Source organism: Haemaphysalis longicornis, unplaced genomic scaffold (assembly GCF_048455015.1).
Source record: "Haemaphysalis longicornis isolate Haplotype H1 unplaced genomic scaffold, Haemaphysalis longicornis Haplotype H1 scaffold_3, whole genome shotgun sequence".
NCBI classification, from domain to species: Eukaryota; Metazoa; Arthropoda; class Arachnida; order Ixodida; family Ixodidae; genus Haemaphysalis; species Haemaphysalis longicornis.
The window spans coordinates 1,842,344-1,860,203 of NW_027526335.1; the positions used below are offsets into that span (position 1 = coordinate 1,842,344).

Consider the following 17,860-nt stretch of genomic DNA (forward strand, 5'->3'; position numbering starts at 1 on the left):
ACGGTCGATTGCATGTTACAACACTTCCGATGATAAATTAGAGACCACCAACGTGACCAGTCACGACTGTATGAGCACCAGCTCATACTGGCATCCCCGGCAAACAAGATCACCAACCTCGTGGGTCGAGATTTGACTCGCTTAGCCAGCGCTGATGAAGCCCGGCCCGAGTGCATGCATCCTGCAGTCATAGACCAGGAAGTTACTCAGCACTATGGCCTCTTCCATAGAACGTATTCCTCCCAGCACAAATTGCTACCGATTAACCAGCAAATATTACTCCGCACCCTGTGGGCATACACCTTCCCACACAACACCAGACTTCACCTCTTTGACGGGACACAACTCTCTCCATTTTGTTGCTTCTGTGGAGAGCCTGGGAACATCATACACATAGTAGGCGGCTGCGACAAGTGTGCCGTAGATCCATCCAACCTCCACGTTTTCATAGAGAATTGGGAGACAGCCATGGCCAGCTCCGGCCTGGAAGATCAGTTGCTCTTGATGGAAACGGCTGTCGATTCAGCCCCCTCGAATGAGGTCGCCTCTCTGAAACTTTGCCTCGATTGAATTAAACTTCATTCTCTCTCTCTCTCTCTCTCTCTCTCTCTCTCTCTCTCTCTCTCTCTCTCTCTCTCTACAAGTGATCATTACTGTTGCTTGTGACTTCACTTGGCTATCATCTTTCCTATAGCCCAATTGCTGTCACCAGTCGCTGAAGGGCCATTAGCAAGTTCCTATCTCCGGTGCTTCCCTATCCAATGCCGTCCTATACACGCCGTCCAATGAGTCTTTGTATCCATTCTTTCTTTCTAACAGTTCTGTTAGCAGATAAAAGAGGAGCAGAAGGAAATTTCTCTAAATGCCACCTCCCACGCTTGGCAGTCGGCGCCACATACTCGTCAAACTACCATAGAAAACATTTTGCAGGTACAGTTAAAGGAGCTCTTCAACACTTCAGCTAAACTCGCCGCGGTGGCTCAGTGGCTAAGGCGTTTCTGCTGAGCACACAGACGCGATTTAGATTCCCGGCGGCGGCGGCCACTTTTCTGATGGAAGCGAAAAGCGAAAACGTTCGTGTGTGCGAAATTTCGGCGCACGTAAAGATCCCCAGGTGGTCAAAATTATTCCGGAGCCCTTCACTATGGCGCGCCTCGCCGTCGGCGTTGCGTGGGCGCGCTAAACCCAACAACAAACAAACAAACAAACAAACAAACAAACAAACAAACAAATAAATAAATAAATAAATAAATAAATAAATAAATAAATAAATAAATAAATAAATAAAAAGCAGTAAATAAATAAATCAACACTTTCCATAAACGCTTTCACTCTTCTTCGCATCTGGAAGCACTGTGAAAACTATAGCTATTGCCAGCACAGAGCAACAGTGCGTGATTTGCTCGTCGCTGCGGACACACCTTCCGTTTCTGCTTCGCTTTTGTGGCTTTTTTTTAAGTGGCTATCAAATGCGCTCTATTCTGCAACTTAAGGAAAGCCGGCAAACAGCCGCTACACCACTGTAATGACGTCATTCAGCGGTCGAAGGATGCGAAGACCGGGAAGAAGAGAAAAATATTTTGAGCAAGTTTCTAAGTTATCTGACGAGGAGGTAGCAGTAATTTTTGGCTGAGGCACATTGCGACCCCATAATCTAATGTGTTGGTTGGCTACTTTCTGCAAGCACTCAAGATTTAGAAAAAAGTTGAAAAAAGTGTTGCAGTGTCGCATTAGTTTGGCGAAGACAAAATATTTGGACAAAGAAACCTTCATTATGACTGTTTTTATGTCGACTTTGTAAGGAAACGAAAAATGAGCAAAAAAAAAATTAACAGAAAAATCACGCCTGCTTTGTTTCTTCGAACCCGTTTGAACCCGTTTGAACCGGTTCGAACCGGTTCGAACCGGAACGGAATGGTGCTCTGGAACTGAACCCGAACCGAACCCGAAAGGCTTGAACCCGAACCCGAACCGAACCCGAAAAAATTCCGGTTCGACACCCTGGTCAGCACTGAGGAACCTGGACTCTCGGCGACCATTTTAGGAGGAGAAGATTCTGTGTCATTGGCCTTCTCTCTCACCCGCTTAGAAGGCGATTAAGGAACTCTTGCGATTTCTACGGGCGACGAACTTAAACTCCAGACTATAGACTGGAAGCCTTCAGTGGCAATCATTGAACTTGAACGTTCAGGGCTTCAGCGCTGGGCATACCTGTCTGCTCCAACTTTTCTTCATTCTTTCCTGTCTATTTTTTGCATATGTTCCCTTTCCGACGTGCAGGATAGCAAAATGGGCTCTAGCCAGGTTAGCTTTCCTGCCTTCCTTCTACATACTTCCTTCCTTCCTTCCTTGTGATGACTCCTTAAAAAATACACAAATCGTCGTAGTTACGTCCGTGACAGCCCCTGGATTTACATTTTTTGCTGCTAGGATGGCGGCGGGACTGCTTATGATCAATTGTTGTATACTAGAGGCACACCAATTATTATATCACACCACTCTCCCTTCATTGATTTATAGAAAAGCTCGCGATACAATGCGCCCGCTACTACCATAAGAAATTCAGCGTTAGACTGCAAGAAGCGTGCATGTACAGTTATCGCAGAACTCTATCTTACGACAAGGCTTCGAGGTTTGTTCGGGGTGATACGTAAAGCGGTGTTTCGATAGGTGATGGTACATTTCACGCGACGCGCAGCACGGGGTCAAAAAGTGGGTTTTCAGACGCTGAATAATTTTACATACGCACTGGCCTGATAAAAATAATGCTCTTTTTCACGGGAATTTTCTCACAGTCGTATAAGAAATGTTTGGGAAGGTGTGCCTGACCTGTCTGCAAGTAGCGGTAGGGTGTCCTTCAGTTCGTAGAATGAGGGCCCAAGCAAACGGTAAAAAACCAGATGGCATCCAAACTGAAGCTGAGCTGTCATTATTTAATGTGTCACTTAAAACACTTTTGAATATCCAACGTATGGTAAAGGTGTTTTAATATCTTGGTTCAATCATTATTATTTTCGAGCGGCTACTAACAACCATCTGCAGAAGCAAGAACGGTGAAATACTTGATTTGTTTGCTGTACGTACAGTGCACGAACTCCTAAGGGCAACCAGAGCAAGACGCATATAAGACCTTTAAGCAGCAATCTACTGACCGCACCCCGAGATCCAGCAGCACTAGAGATGCACCAGGTGAACCTTCGAAGCCTTTATTAATGCTTTTGAGGAGGACCACAATCACGGGAGACCGAACGATGGCCTACCGCCAGTAATGCCGATCAACTAGGAGGACAAGAGAGCCAGGCAAGCACGCGGGCCTTTCCAGCCTCACCTGAGAAGCTATTAAGCAATAGAATAAAATAACTGAAAGCGCAGCCTTTGCGTGAAACGCTTTGCTGGATTGAGTGACACAGGCAAGCGAAATATGCTCTCTCCTGCTTTTTTGTCGCGCATTTCCACCGTGCAGACGTCGTCGTTATCATCATCAGCCTATCTACGCCGACTGCAGGGCAAAGGCCTCTCCCTTTTGTTTCCAATTATCCCGGTCCTGTGCTAACTGCGACCGATCTATCTCCACAAACTTCCTGGTCTCATCTGCCCGTCTAACTTTGGTGCCGTCCCCTGCCACGCTTGCCTTCTCTAGGAATCCACTCTGTTACCCTTAATGACCAGCGGTTATCTTGCCTTCGCATTACATGCCCTTCCCACGTCCATTTCTTCTTCTTAATTTTTACTAATATGGCCTTAACATGCGTTTGTTCCCTGCTCTCTTCTCCTCTCTTAATGTTACACCTATCATATTCCGTTCCATCGCTCTCTGGGTCGTCCTCAATTTAAGTCGAACCCTTTTAGTGAGCCCCCAAGTTTCTGCCCCGCAGGTGAGTACACTCCACCACATTCTTATTCTTCTAATTATCTCTGCCTCATAGTTGTGATCCGGGGGCACAACTTAGCCTAAGTAGATATATTCGCTTACCACTTCTTGTGCCTCGCCACCAATCTCAAACCGCTGTGCTGTCCCGAGGTTATTGATCATTACTTTGGGAATTCTGCATATTAATTTTCAGGCCCACGGTTCTACTCAGTTTGTCCAGTACGGAAAGCAAGCTTTGCAATTCGTCCCCCGAGTTACTTAGCAAGGCAACGTCATTAGCAAATCTGAGTTTACTGAGGTATTCTCCAATAACCCTAACTTCCACCTGTTCCCAATTCAATGTTCCGAATACCTCTTGTAAACGTGCTGTGAATAAAATTGGAGAAATTGTGTCTGCTTGCCTGACGCCCTTCCTTATAGGTATTTTACTGCTCTCCTTATGAAGGACGATAGCAGCTGTGGACCCATTGTACATATCCTGTAGTATTCTTACATAATGCTCGTATACACTCTGATTCTGTAATGCCTAGGTGAATGACTGCTGAGGCTTCGACCGAGTCAAATGCTTTCTCATAATTTACGAAGGCTATATATAGGGGTTGAGTATGCTCTGCGCATTTTGATGTCACCCGATTTATCGTGGAAATAAGGTCAATTGTTGAACAGCCTTTACGAAACCCTTCTCGTTCTTTAGGTTGACGGAAATCTAAGGTGGCAGAAATTCCGTTAGCGATTACCTTGGTAAGTACCGTGTAGACGACTGACAGTAAGCTGATCCACCTGTAATTTTTCAAGTCCTTCGTGTCACCTTTCTTATGGATTAGGATGATGTTCGCGTTCTTCCAAGATTCCTGTACACTTGCGGTAATTAGGCATTGCGTGTACACGTTTGCCAGTTTTACTACAAGTTGCCCGTCATCCTTCAAGAGGTCTGCTGTTATCTGATCCTCACCAGGTGCTTTTCCCCCTTTCATTTCTTTCAAAGCCTTGCTTACTTCTTCTGCCGTTACTGGTGGGATGTCTAGCTCCTCTGAACTACTTTCTCGTTCGGTATTATCCTGGATGTCCCGGCTACTGTACAGATCTCTATAGAACTCCTTGGCTAATATGACTATTTTGTCCCTATTTGTGATGATATTGCCTTGCTTGTCTTTAAGTACCTACATCTGATTTTTCCCCACGCCAAGACGCCTCTTCACTGCTTTCAGGCTACCTCCGTTTTTTACAGCGTATTCGATCCTCTCCATATTATACTTCCGTATGTCAGCTGTCTTACGCTTATTAATTAACTTCGAAAGCTCCGCTAGTTCTATTCTGTCAGGTGGGGTAGATATTGCCATGCTTTGCCGTTTCCTGTTTAGATCTTTCATTTCTTGAGAAAGTTTACCAGTATCCTGTTTAGCCATCGTGCCCCTACTTCTACTGCACACTCCATGATAATGCGTGTATGATAATACATACAGTTAGATTCGCGGACCACTGTTAACGTTGGCAAATGGCGGTGCAGTTCTCATGCGAAAATGCTCGTGAAACCTGCTGTCCCTGTAGATGTGGCTCCACCGCAGTCGCAGCAGCAATGCAAGAAAGCTCGTTAGAAAAATACGCAAGATAGGAGGTGCCAGATCGGTCGTGTAAAAGCTTGCAACGCAAGCCTTCTCGCCTGAAAACTGCAAAAAATTGAATTTCTCGTGTAACTTCCCCTTTCATATTGTGCGTAGCGTTGTGATAAAACTAGGCTGGACGAAAAAAATTAGTGCGCTTAGCGCCAAGCATTGCCTCCGTGAAGCATACTTAAATTTCCTTACTTTGAACCGTATTTTGGTCTGAATTAAGCATTGTATCGGCTCAAGCGAGTTATTGCGATGTGTCCAAGAACGCGCAATGTTTGAAATTAAGCAACTTCCTCAAGTTATCCGTACAACTGTGGCGTTAATCTGAAGACGAAATGACACTGACATTAGGCGGAGGATAGGAAGAGTTCTAGAAGCTTAAAATTTCCAAGTTGTGGCAGAATGCGTTGAAGCTACCGAGTAGTAACCAGGCACTGTAGTGGAGCACTAGGCATTAATTGGCGTCACTTTGCATCATTTAACACCCACCGAAATTTGTAAACCTGGAAGCTATAGGTAGTACAGTGGAAGTCTGGGCCTGTTGGTTCATCATGTTTAGGGGAAAAAACCAGTAAAAATGCGCTGAACAAGAGGAGAGGAAAGACAAGGACAGTCACTGCACTCACAACAAAAGTTTATGGGAAGAACTCCCATAAAGCTGATGATGATGATGATTGTAGGGTTTGAACGCGCCGACACAACGCAGGCGATGAGGCGCACCGTAGTGGAGGGCTCCGGATTAATTTTGACCACCTGGGGATCTTTAACGTGCGCCGAAGTGTCGTACACATTGGCGTTTTGCTTTTCGCCTCCATCAGAAAAGCGGCCGCCGCGGCCGGGACTCGAACCCGCGACCTTGTCTCAGCAGCGCCACGCCTTAGCCACTGAGCCACCGCGGCGGGTAAAACTTGTAAAGCGCAGCATTGCTAACATGTGTTTCCACAATGCCCTGAGAAAGAGCTGTGTCCGCTCTGCAGAGCAGAGCTTTGGCCAACAGGTGGAGCGCCTAATACCTGCCGGGTTTCCCACCCAGCCTCTGCAAGCGGTGGCAGAAACGCTACATAGAAAGTTAAAGCAAACCCTCAGAACCCCAAGAGCGGCCGAATCTCGTGAGAAAGTGGGTACTACCGACCCTTGTCACGCAACCTAAAAAATGTCGCCTTACGGCACGGCGTTCGTTTGGTATTTTGGGCCCCCAGGAAGGCTTGCGCGCTCGCACTGACAAGGAGCCAAAGGAAGTTTCCTGCCACACGCACGGAATACGCTCAATGCGCAGGAGGGGTGGTTTATTCCATCCCCGTGTCGTGCAAAAAGGTTTACAGCGGCCACACGGGCCGGTGTCTTCTAACGACCGCATGCGCGAGCACTCTAGGAGCCTCATTAACGGCACGGGAAGTGCAGCGCGTGCGTGATTGCAAGTGCACTCCGGATTTGAAAAATGCTTCCGTTGTGGGGCGACGGATGTGCGAGAACCGGTCGCGGCCTTCTGGATCAAGAAAGGGGGAGAGAATTGCGTCAGTGAGCCCTCGGTGGCATTAACTGATAAGAGATAGCGTTTCTTATAGCTGCCTAAGATGACAACGGTGTGAGAGAAAGCTCTGTAGCGATCTTGGGTTTTTGAAGGGGTGAGGGGGGTCACCCATCTGTGCGTACGTCGTTTTTAAGTATTTATGGGAGTTCTTCCCATAAACTTTGTTGTGAGTGCAGTGACTGTCCTTGTCTTGCCTCGCCTCTTGTGTAGCGCATTTTCACTGGGTTTTTTTTCCCTGAGCTATAGGTCCACGAATGGTGATGTAGCAAATTGTTTACGCTCGCAGGATCCCAGATTGGAAGTTTTAGGGCGAATACTTGGCACCATACAAGACGTAGAACTGCTTTTCGCTAACTGTGCCAAGCTCCTCAGCTCCCAGGGGCGTAGTCGCACCGTCAGAGGCGCTCAATCCGGTGGCATGCTGCAGAACAGTTCCTGAAGCCGGGAAGAGCTGCTTGTGCAAACCTTCAATGCAGGCGAACGAAGTCAGCAGAACGTCCTGCTTCAACGTCACGGGCATCAAAATTGTCGTCAGAACAGAATGATACATGACCACCAGTTTTAGCAGGGCCCACTTACGCATTCACGAGAACGTATTGGCAGCGCCGAGCGATTTCTGCGAAGATGCCGTTCTTCTCGCTTTGCGGTCGCTTGAAGTTGTCCGAGCTGAACACGTAAATGACAGATTCCTTCACGCCGACCAGGTCACTCCAAGCGCCAATCTGAGGTGCATGATGGAAGCACGTGTCAATACGTGTCGTCCGGTATTAAATGCGAGCGGTTTCACATGCCCGAAGAGTGACCAAGAACTGATTGCGACAACGGGGCACCTCGCAGAGTCAGCGGTAGGTTCCGAAAACGGAGAATAATAATTGGTGTAAAATCACCACGATTTTTTGCGTGGGGTTTTCTTCTTTTCTGTTTTAAGCGCAGAACACTTTAGAGGCTCGTCTCGTCGTCGTAGCTCGCTAACGGTCGACGCAACTGCCGGAATCAGGCGGAGCAGCGAGATAACGGACCCAAGTAGAGCCTGGTGTACCGTCGCCAGGGGGTCACGCTGAGGCTTCGAAAAACATGCGAGGCTTCGAAAGCACTGCAAAGGCGGGAAATTTGAAATGCATTGGGTGGCGGCAGTGAGCAGATAACGGCGCTGCAGCCCATTATGGGGAATCTCTGCTCTGCACTTCACTTCCGACAACTTTCACATTGAGTGGAACGGCTTTAATTTTTTTACCTGCTATTTCGTTTATTTTAAGTGCGGAGCCCTTAAGGAGCCGAGGATGCTGGTCGTCACGCAAGTCAAATGACGTATACCCACTTTGGGGGATTGGCCAAGAATAATTTGTTTTACTCGTGAAAACCAATTAGCCAAGACAAAATAGGGGAGCAGAAGAGATGGTTCAGTCAGTAAGTTCAAGAGAGAAAAAAAGAAATAGAAGTGGGAAAATAAAATAAACGCCAACCTGATCCGAATAGCACTGCAACGAATGAGCGACGCACGTTTCTATGGCCGGTCCGGCTTCTTTGTGCCCTTGAAAGACAAAAGCACCGGAAGAGAGAATGGCAGCCCTGTACGGCAGCTTCTCCGATTCCTAATTTCCACGGCGCATACCCACGTCGCCAGAAATCGGAAAATTCGAGGGTTTATTGCGCCCGAGTAGAGTAGCACAGATAAACAAAATCAAAACACACAAAGAAGAAAACCCTAACACAGAAAAAGAGCAACACACAAAGAGGAAAGGAAACCTCAACAAAACCAAATCAAAACGCAAATAAACTGAAGATAAACACAAGGTGATAACAACAATGACACAAGGGAAACACCAGCGGAACCCGCCGCGGTGGCTCAGCTGAGCACGAGGTCGCGGGTTCGATTCCCAGCCGCGGCGGCCGCTTTTCTGATGGAGGCGACAAGCAAAAACGCCCGTGTGTACGAGATTTCGGCGCACGTTAGAGATGCCCAGGTGGACAAAATTAATCCGGAGCCCTCCATACGGCGCGTTAAACCCTACAATCAATCAGTAAATCAATCTATCAAACACTAGAGAATCACTGCTCCGTACATCCGGACAGGTTTTACGTTGAGTGCAACTGCATCCATCTTTTTAAATGCCTGTTTTTATTTGCGTCTAGCGTAAAAGATGGAGGTTTAATTCACTCTGTTGCGGACAGCTGCGAAGCTAGGTTTCGCAAAAACGTCGTTCTGCAGGCTTAACTGAAGTCTATCCATTCCAATCTGTTTTACGCGGCGCTGTTGCGTAGCCCTAATTGTCGGTACTTTTTTGAAACTCTCATTTCATTTCTTTCTAAATCTGTGAAGTTTCGCCTTAAAACTCAGCCTCGCAATTTCTTCTATGGTAGGCGTTTGCCGATATACAGTTGAGTGTATCAGAAATTTTACTTTTCTAGCCGAGTTTTCTAGGTTGTACACATGAAATTAAATGTGAAAAAATAAATAAGTAAAAATCGGCAGGCCCCTTCATATATCTGATCATCATGAGTACGCAACTACAGAACGCAACACTGTGAGCTTTACAGATGGTTTAGACATGAAAAGAATGGCATCATTTTCCACGAGAGGGTGGAGTTTTCCTCTTATAACGTTAGTGCGTAACAACCTTTGGGACAGGAGCAGAGTCGTTATACGGTGACTACAAGGCGTCGTGCTGCTGAGCACGAGGTCGCGGGTTCGATTCCCAGGCGCGGCGCCGTCTGGGAATCAAAAACGCCCGTGTGTCGAGGTTGTGGCGCACGTTACGGATCCTCAGAGGGTCAAAATTAATCCGGAGCCCTCGACTACGGCGCGCCTCATGGCCCAGGTATACGTGCAGCTTCGGCGCGTTAAACTCACGAAAGTTTAACTTCACCTAGTCGTTATATCCCTCGGCGGAGGCGCATCCGCGCACGCATACATCAGTTTCTTGATAAGAAGCCCCAAAAACCGTTTCGCGTTCTGAAAGCTAGAAAGTAACCTATAACTCAGTAACCCTTAAGTGTATACTTGAGGTATAGGTAGGTTCCTGAGATACAGGTTACTTTTGTACCTTATAAATTATAGCTTACAAAAATTCGAAAATGTATACCTCTATTAAGGGTTACTCAGCTTAGAGTGTAGGCTTCGACATGCTATTACCACCAGTGGCGTAGCCACAAATAATTTTCGGGGGTTGTTATACCCCACCGGCAAATAGAATTAATAAAGATAGCCTGCACCCCAACAATATCTTATTCTCGTTCTTACATTTAAATTTATAGATGGAGTGTGTAAAACACATGGGCGGAAAACGTGCCCAAAGAATGGAGGGAAGGGATCCGCCTCTCATAAAATTTCCGGGGTTTTCAGACACCGAAACACCAGCCCCCTCCCCCGCTGGCTACCATAACCTCTGTATCGACGAGCCGCTTTCTCCCTGTACCGGCTCGTACGAACGCGCTGAACGCAAGCAAGAAAACAGTTTTTAGGGAGGCAGCAAACGTGGATATAACAGTAAGACATACTGCGTGCGGGTGCAAACTCTCCGTTTGTGTATCATCTATTTCCGCGTTCCTGTCACCAGCGCTCAAGTTCACACCGTCGTACTCAGTAGAGAGCTTCACGGGAGGAAGGACGGGATGCCATGGCGCGCCGCTTACTCGTCCGAGGGTCTTGGAGCCAGCGATGTGACCGTGGTCGACGCTGAGGCCACGCCTCCTGGCGAAACGGCGATTACCGTCCGGAATGAGCCCGATGGAGCGAGGCACGGGTCCGAGGCTTAGAAGCCAGGCGAGGAGTCGCTCGTGCCACGGCACGCGCACCTCGGCCAAGGCACCGCCGCATTCGTCGTCGGCCGCACCCTCAGCCGTCACGTTGGCGGCCATGGCGGCCTGGAGTGCGTATTAAGCGGAGGGCGAAGTTGCAAGCTTCGATTGCTTTAATTCCGGCGCATATTCATAACGGCTGAACGCAAAGTGAAGGCGAAGTCAAGGACAGCCGTCCCTGGCATTAAGTCTTTTGGATGTTATTGTTTTTTTTTTTTTTTTTTGTTCTACTGAAACCAGGGAAAAGTCTGATGGCATTGGAATCATTCAAACCTGCCAGCCTGACAAACTGCATACCCAAAGTCATGGAGAAAATTATCAATGAACGCTTGATGTATAGCTTAGACACTGAAACATATCGGGCTTCCGCATAGGTCGCTGTACCATGGACAGAATCATAGACTTGGTGACATTTCTTGAGCACGAAAAGTCGAAAGGCAACATTGCGGCAACCATACTCCTAGATGCCCGAGGACGCGGGTTCGATTCCCGGTCGCGGTGGCCGCTTTTCTGATGGAGGCGAAAAGTGAAAACGCCCCTGTGAACGAGATTTCGGAGCACGTTAAAGATCACAAAGTGGTCAAAATTAATCCGGAGCCCTCCACTACGGCGCGCCTCATATAGCCTGTGTTAGCGTCGGCGCGCTAAACCTCATCAAATCAATCATCAAATCAAAGCCATATTCCTGGATGCAAGGCGTGCCTATTGATGCGGCTTACCATGTTCACGTTTTAGAAGGATTGGCGCTATTATACCCGACTTTCTTGATGGCAGGCGAATTTGTGTCACAACAGAAAATGCCAAAACGTCGGAACACATCGTTACCACGTTAGCTCAAGGTAGTTCCGTTAGCTCAAGGTAGTGTTCTTAGCCCCACCCTTTTGATTGCACGGTTACCAACACGCCTGTTTTTTTTTAGGATACTGTATGCGTTGTGCTTTTCTTTTACTGGCAGGGTACTTCATCCTTGGGCATCAATTGCGAACATCAAGGCACCGGTCAAGGCACCCGCTGGGTAATATGGTAAGCGCAATACTGAAAGCATGGTAAGGGCGTTTGGCAGGGTGTCGGAACGAAACGAAAACCAGAAACGAAAAACGAAAAAAACGGAATTTTTGGCCGGAACGAAAACGAAAACGTAACGATATTTATTACATCGTTCAAGAGCGAAACCGAAAAAAATTCGTTTCGGTTTTCGGTTTGAGTGGCAATTTCATGTGTTTCAGGATTCATTCAGTTTATATTCAGCGAAATGAGAAATTGCCGTCGAATGCTTGCATGAAATCGTCTTTCGTCTTGCTGCCTGCTTCCATACTCTCTCCGTTTGTGCCGATAGGCGCGCTGCTGAGGTCCACGCGTGATTGCCACGGGCATCTGGCTTCGATGCACACGTCGCGGCATTATTTATTTATTTAGTTTAATAAAATACCCACATTATCCCTACGGCATTGTTTAGGGGGTGTGATACATAAAGAAACGAATATTCTAAAACGCGACATAAGAACAAGGAGCAAAGCGTACAACCTTTTGCATACACCACTAGCAGCGCAAAAAGCAGATTACAGCCGCACACTCAATGCAAACCGCTACAAGTCATGTTGCCCTTGTAAGGAAGTGGTGCCAGAGCGCAGCGGAAAATATTTAATAAGGAGCGCGGAAGCAACAATGTCGGGCAGGGCACTCCTATCTATTATAGTATTTTAGAAAAATACGCTTGCAATGCGGAAGTGCGCAATAATTATTCACCAATTTTCGTGCTGTTATCCCTTCGTTCGAATATATACGGTGGAAGGGGGGGGGGGGGGGGGTTGCTGAAGGTACTGATGGTAATTCATTGCTACATACTCGCACACAATATCTTTTAAGATTAAAAACTGGGTTTTTCAGTGTTTCGTGAGACAGACCGTTTTAAACTTTCAACAGTACGATCACAACTATACGAGTTTTTCAAAAATTATATTTAAACAAAATTATTAAGCATCACTTCATATTCTTTAACGTAATTTCACAATTCTCAATACTTTTTAATATCAATTTTTCTCGCGCAAACACGAACCGTTATGAACCATTACGAACCATTATTTTTTTCGTTCCGGAGCTGAAACGAAACGGAACTTTTATTTATGGAACGAAACAGAAACCGGAACGAAAAACATTTCGTTCCGATACCCTGGCGTTTGGTATAAAAGGGGTAAGGCCCTTTGTGTGGTCGTTTCAGCCCGCTCCTCACGCGTACGTCAGGTCATGATCGCGCGCCCCATCAAGGGAAGGTGCATGGTGTTGAATCCTAAGAACTCCTTTCGAGGCGCTTTACAAGTTCTTAACGCGGAGAAGCACAAGGAGTGACTACGCCACTTTCAGCCAAGGACACCCAGAAATATTTTCCGCGTTCTTTTCTAAACAGTGCGCTTACAACTAAAAACCCGCCGAAGTGGCTGTGGCTTCGGCGTCGCACTGCTGAGCCCGCGGGTTCGATTCCCGGCCGTGGTGGCCATTTTTAAAATGGAGGCGAAAAGTAAAACGCCCGGGTCGAGATTTCGGTGCACGTTAAAGATCCACAAATAGTTAAAATTCAAAATCAATCCGAAGCCCTCGATCCACTACGGCGTGCCTCATAGCCCAGACGTAGCTTCGATCGGCGCGTGAAACCCTGCAGTGATTTGAACTTGGTCTTACAACTACAACGTTTGTCGCTCTTCCCTTGATTAATGTTCTTGCTTGATTGATCTATGCGCGTCACGTCGTTATTCACACTGTCGACGCTATGTAGGATGAATCGGGTGGTCTGCGTCGTGTCCTAAGCATAACCTTCAAGGAGCCCAAGTTTCAGACAGCGTTGCCCCTAAGCATGTTTTGTAGCGTAAGCTACACTGGCCGAGGTTGAGCAGTTTCGCGTGTGCCGTAAAGAGCCGTTCTGCGCAAGCGCGAGGGACATTAAATTGGCTTGGCTTGGATTAGATTTGGATTCGATTGGATTAAAGTGGATTGTGTTGCGTCATAGCCACGGCAGACGCACTGGCGCCGGCGCGTGCCCAGGCGTGCGCCTCAATTGCGCAGTAGCCAAGTCTGACGCTGCACCGGAGCCGCTTGATAGCCGTTTTGCGTGGCTCGTGAAGAGCCGTGCTGAGCATGCGCGAGGAGCAGAGCCTGGACAGGACTGGACTGGATAAGACTGAATTGGACTGGACTGGACTGGATTGGACTGGATTGCTGAATCTTAGCTCACGCTACCCTGGCATAGCAGAGCTAAGCCACTACTACTTTTTTTTCTAGCATAATGCAACGGGCTTTAAAACAAGACCTTATTCCCGTCCCGTATGAGGTCAAAATAGCCGTGTATCGACACACTTACGTTCCAGGCTTCTTTCTTTTGCAAAGTAGAAAAATATAATCCTTTGAGAAAGCCCCCTCCGTTGACAGGCGCCGCTCGTCCAGATTAACTGTTCGTACCGTCTTGGAAGATGCTTTTATACTTTTTCCTACTCGTGTCAGGTGGAAAACCTTCCGCTCACCCAGTGTTTGACTTCCTTATCGTGCTCTCCAACAAACATTGCCGATGGCTTTGTTAGACCTCAGCGCGTTTCGCAGTTTCCTTGACGTCCCGGTCGCATATTTGCTTACAGGTCTATGCAAAGACGGCGAAGGGTTGTTGGATATCTCGCGTCAGAATACGAAAATGAAGTTTACAGGTCCTTGCGTCGTTCCAAGCCACATCAGCCATGCGATGATGAAAGTGCGTGGGCCACGGTCGTTCAGAATACATAAAGTTTTGATGTAGAGGCTTATATTCGGGAACCAAGCTCGGTAAACTGCAGACACGTGAGCGGGATAAGCTACATTACGGAAGTTTTGTCCGCACTGGCGGCTCGGAACGTGACTACCAAACGTTTCACGTCAGCGGAAACCTCATCAAATACGGTGCATGTCACAAGGGTGAGAGAGCCCTAAAGTTGTTGGTGCAGATGGCTGATTTGTAGCAACGTGTAGACGACCAAGAACAGGATCAACACGATTCTGCTCTAGTGACGCAGCCAGAACTTCATTTCTGGAGGGGGCTTGTCACAGCTGCATGCAGAGAGCAGGACGTCAGGCCTCCCAAACCACGCGCTAATTACGCCCCTGCCCGACTGCAACCAAGTCGGGAATCGGATAGTGGTGGCGGTGGTGACAACTTTCAATGCACTTATTGGGTGCAACCTCGTTAAGTAGTGTCTTCAATGCAAGAGCAGAATGGCGTAGGCTATCCGGCGGGCCCGCTCGAGCAGCCATTGTAGGTCTTGCGGAGCAGTGCTGAAGAGAGCAGCTGCCCAATGCAGAGGCTGGGGATCCCACCTGGTGGTCATAGGCACTACCATACTGGGCCGTTATTATAGTTTTGGGAGGAAAAAAATTGGCTGGCCATTACGATACTCCCTAATGCGATATTCGGGAGCAGCCGTTTAGCTGTTTTGACTGTGCAAAATATGTTGAGGCAAATAATTTGACATATTTGTATGGCTACAGAAAACTTGTATTTGCAGTGGCTGGTGAAGCACATGCATCGGTTGCCTCGCTCATTGCTCAGACCCCACTCGGGGTTCTGGCGTCGGCGGTGCTGAGCGTCCGCTCTGGTAGCTCGTTTAGCTGCAGCGGCTGACGAAGTGCACGACCGATTGCGTCACTCGCAGTTCAGCACTCACTTCTGATGGATGCCTGCGCTGAGGCAGCACTTACTCGTGGGCCCTCTCGACGGCAGATATGGTGAGCCTCTGCGGCGGCGCCGCGAAGTGCGGCTCACGAAGGGACCGCGAACTGCGTCTTAGGAAGCGAGCGCACATCACTGTCACGGCCGTTCATGGAACGGAAGACGCCCCAAAGACGCGAGAGCGAACGGCCGTGCAAAGATCCTTCAACCCTCCCACCTTTACCGATCATCAACATTGATCCCCCCCTGCCGGAACTCGACTCCCCTTTCACCTTGGGTGAACTGCAAGTAGCCATTTCTCAATGCAAGCCCAAATCTGCTTCTGGCCACGATAAAGTTAAATTGCAAGACCTCCGGAAGCTTCCCCCGCATGGCCTGGATGCTCTACTACATCTGGCCAACCACTCCTGGGACTCAGGCGAGATACCTGACTCTCTGAAGATAACTGTCATTAATCGAATACCCAAACCCAGTAAAGATCCTCGTCATCCTCAGAATCTTCGTCCCATCGCTCTTACCCCTGTAATATGTAAGCTTATCGAGCGTATGCTCAGCAATCGGCTCGTGCACCACTTGGAGGGTACAAATTGGTTTCATCCCTCCCTTACGGGTTTCCGCCCCCTCCTTGCTACCCATGACTATCTCTGGCTGCTCCGGAGGGTTATTAATCGGACCTCGCGCAAGGCCTTGCCGGACTACGTACTCGCTTTAGACATGCACAAGGCATTTGACAATGTCAGCCAATCAGGAATCCCTCAAGAACTTTCCCTCGCCTACCCTAGCCAAAAAGCTCAAGCCTGGATACGCAGCTTTCTTCAGCATCGACCGATCCATGTTAACCCTCGAACCCACCATCCCACTACGTTCTACCTGGATAGAGGAGTGCCACAGGGGTCCATTTTGGCTCCTCTCCTCTTTAATCTAGCAATGAACCGAGTGGCCCTAACTCTTGAACAGGACACTGCCGCCCGGTTTGCGCTTTACGCGGACGATATTGTGGTATGGACAGAAGCCACCGACTATGACACGAAAGAAGCTATGCAAACAGAATTTCAAGCAGCAGTCCTGAGCTTGGAGCATACGCTGCCCCAATTCCAGCTATAGCTATCCCCCACAAAGACAGAACTGCTCAGCGTCGATGGTAAACGTGGCACAAATAAGGAACAGATTATCTCCCTTCAAGTGGGGGATACACTCCTTGACTCTCGCAACGGTATAATTCGACTGCTGGGCGTTCCAGTCAGCAGCTGCAATAGTCCAAAACAGTGGATGGCCTCACTTCAGAAATCCTGGCGTTCCACCTTACACCTAGTTACACGGCTATCTAATAAATATGGAGGAGCGCACCAAGCAGCCTGTACTATGCTCGCCCGTGCCGTGGCACATGGACGTTTCACTTACGGCTTCCCGATCTATGAACTGCGACAGTCACATATTAATGCTCTTCACAAGATGAATCGGCACCTTCTCCGGGTGATTAGCGGCCTCCCCTCCTCCACGCGGGTAGATACTCTCCACGAAGCAGTTTCCCTTCCGCCTCTCACTAACCTCATTGAAGAGACCAAACTACGTTTTCAATATCATCTGGACCATTCGCCCCAAGGAAAAAGACTGCAGAAACGGGACCACCTAAATAGCGACTCTGACAGCACCGATTCGCCGCCAGCAATCCCTCCATCGACATTCCACGCCGACGCCCAATTCGGCGCAGTAACCGAAGAGTACACGAACACTACGTTCGCAAGCTCCTAGATGACAAGGCAGGCGACGAAGTTGACATTTACACCGACGCGTCTTTGAATGGAATGACGGCGGCTATTGCCTGGACTACAGACTTGCCAGAATTGAACGGATCCCGGCAAATTTCCAACACGTACGGCCTCGTAGAAGAAGTAGAACTTGTGGGCATTCTGGCAGCCACCCGGCAAATTTATGACCGTTCCGCCCACCTCACCGCGAAGAAATTTCGCATTATCACGGATTCTTACGTTGCTGTCCGTGAATTGAATCGTCCGTTTTCCCCGAACACTACGGCGACAAATAGCCCGACCACAGTACGAGACCTACAAATGGCAGGATTCAAAATCCGCATTGTTTGGACTCCGGGACATACTTCCGGAGCACAAGGCAACTGCATGGCTCACGACGCTGCCAGGGAGAGGCTTCAATCAGCTCCCACGGTGCCCGCCACGCCCGTCCCTTCCCTCCAAGCAGATTGGCAACTTCAGCTACGGCTCCTCAAGAAAGAAAGCAGGAAGCGTTTGCAAGATGAAACACCGGTTGGCATCCTTGCACCGCTCAAGCCCTTCTCGCGTCCGGGCGAGGTATTCGCGAATAAAGTCTATGCAAATGCAGCGTATACACCA

General features: G+C 48.3%; 1 protein-coding gene across 2 annotated transcripts in view; it reads right to left on the reverse strand.

The window, feature by feature from the left end:
- Window positions 1-14,236, reverse strand: part of LOC144173837 (dehydrodolichyl diphosphate synthase complex subunit DHDDS-like) — a 32,646-nt gene extending 18,410 nt beyond the window's left edge. For both annotated transcript variants that reach the window (XM_077702108.1, XM_077702107.1), the window contains exons 1-3: window positions 14,163-14,236; window positions 10,646-10,876; window positions 7,592-7,734 (exon numbers count right to left, since the gene is read on the reverse strand). In XM_077702108.1, coding sequence (XP_077558234.1) covers window positions 7,592-7,734; window positions 10,646-10,870 — 368 coding nt within the window. In that variant the 5' untranslated portion in view covers window positions 10,871-10,876; window positions 14,163-14,236. The remainder of the gene's footprint in view (window positions 1-7,591; window positions 7,735-10,645; window positions 10,877-14,162) is intronic.
- Window positions 14,237-17,860: the final 3,624 nt, after the last annotated feature.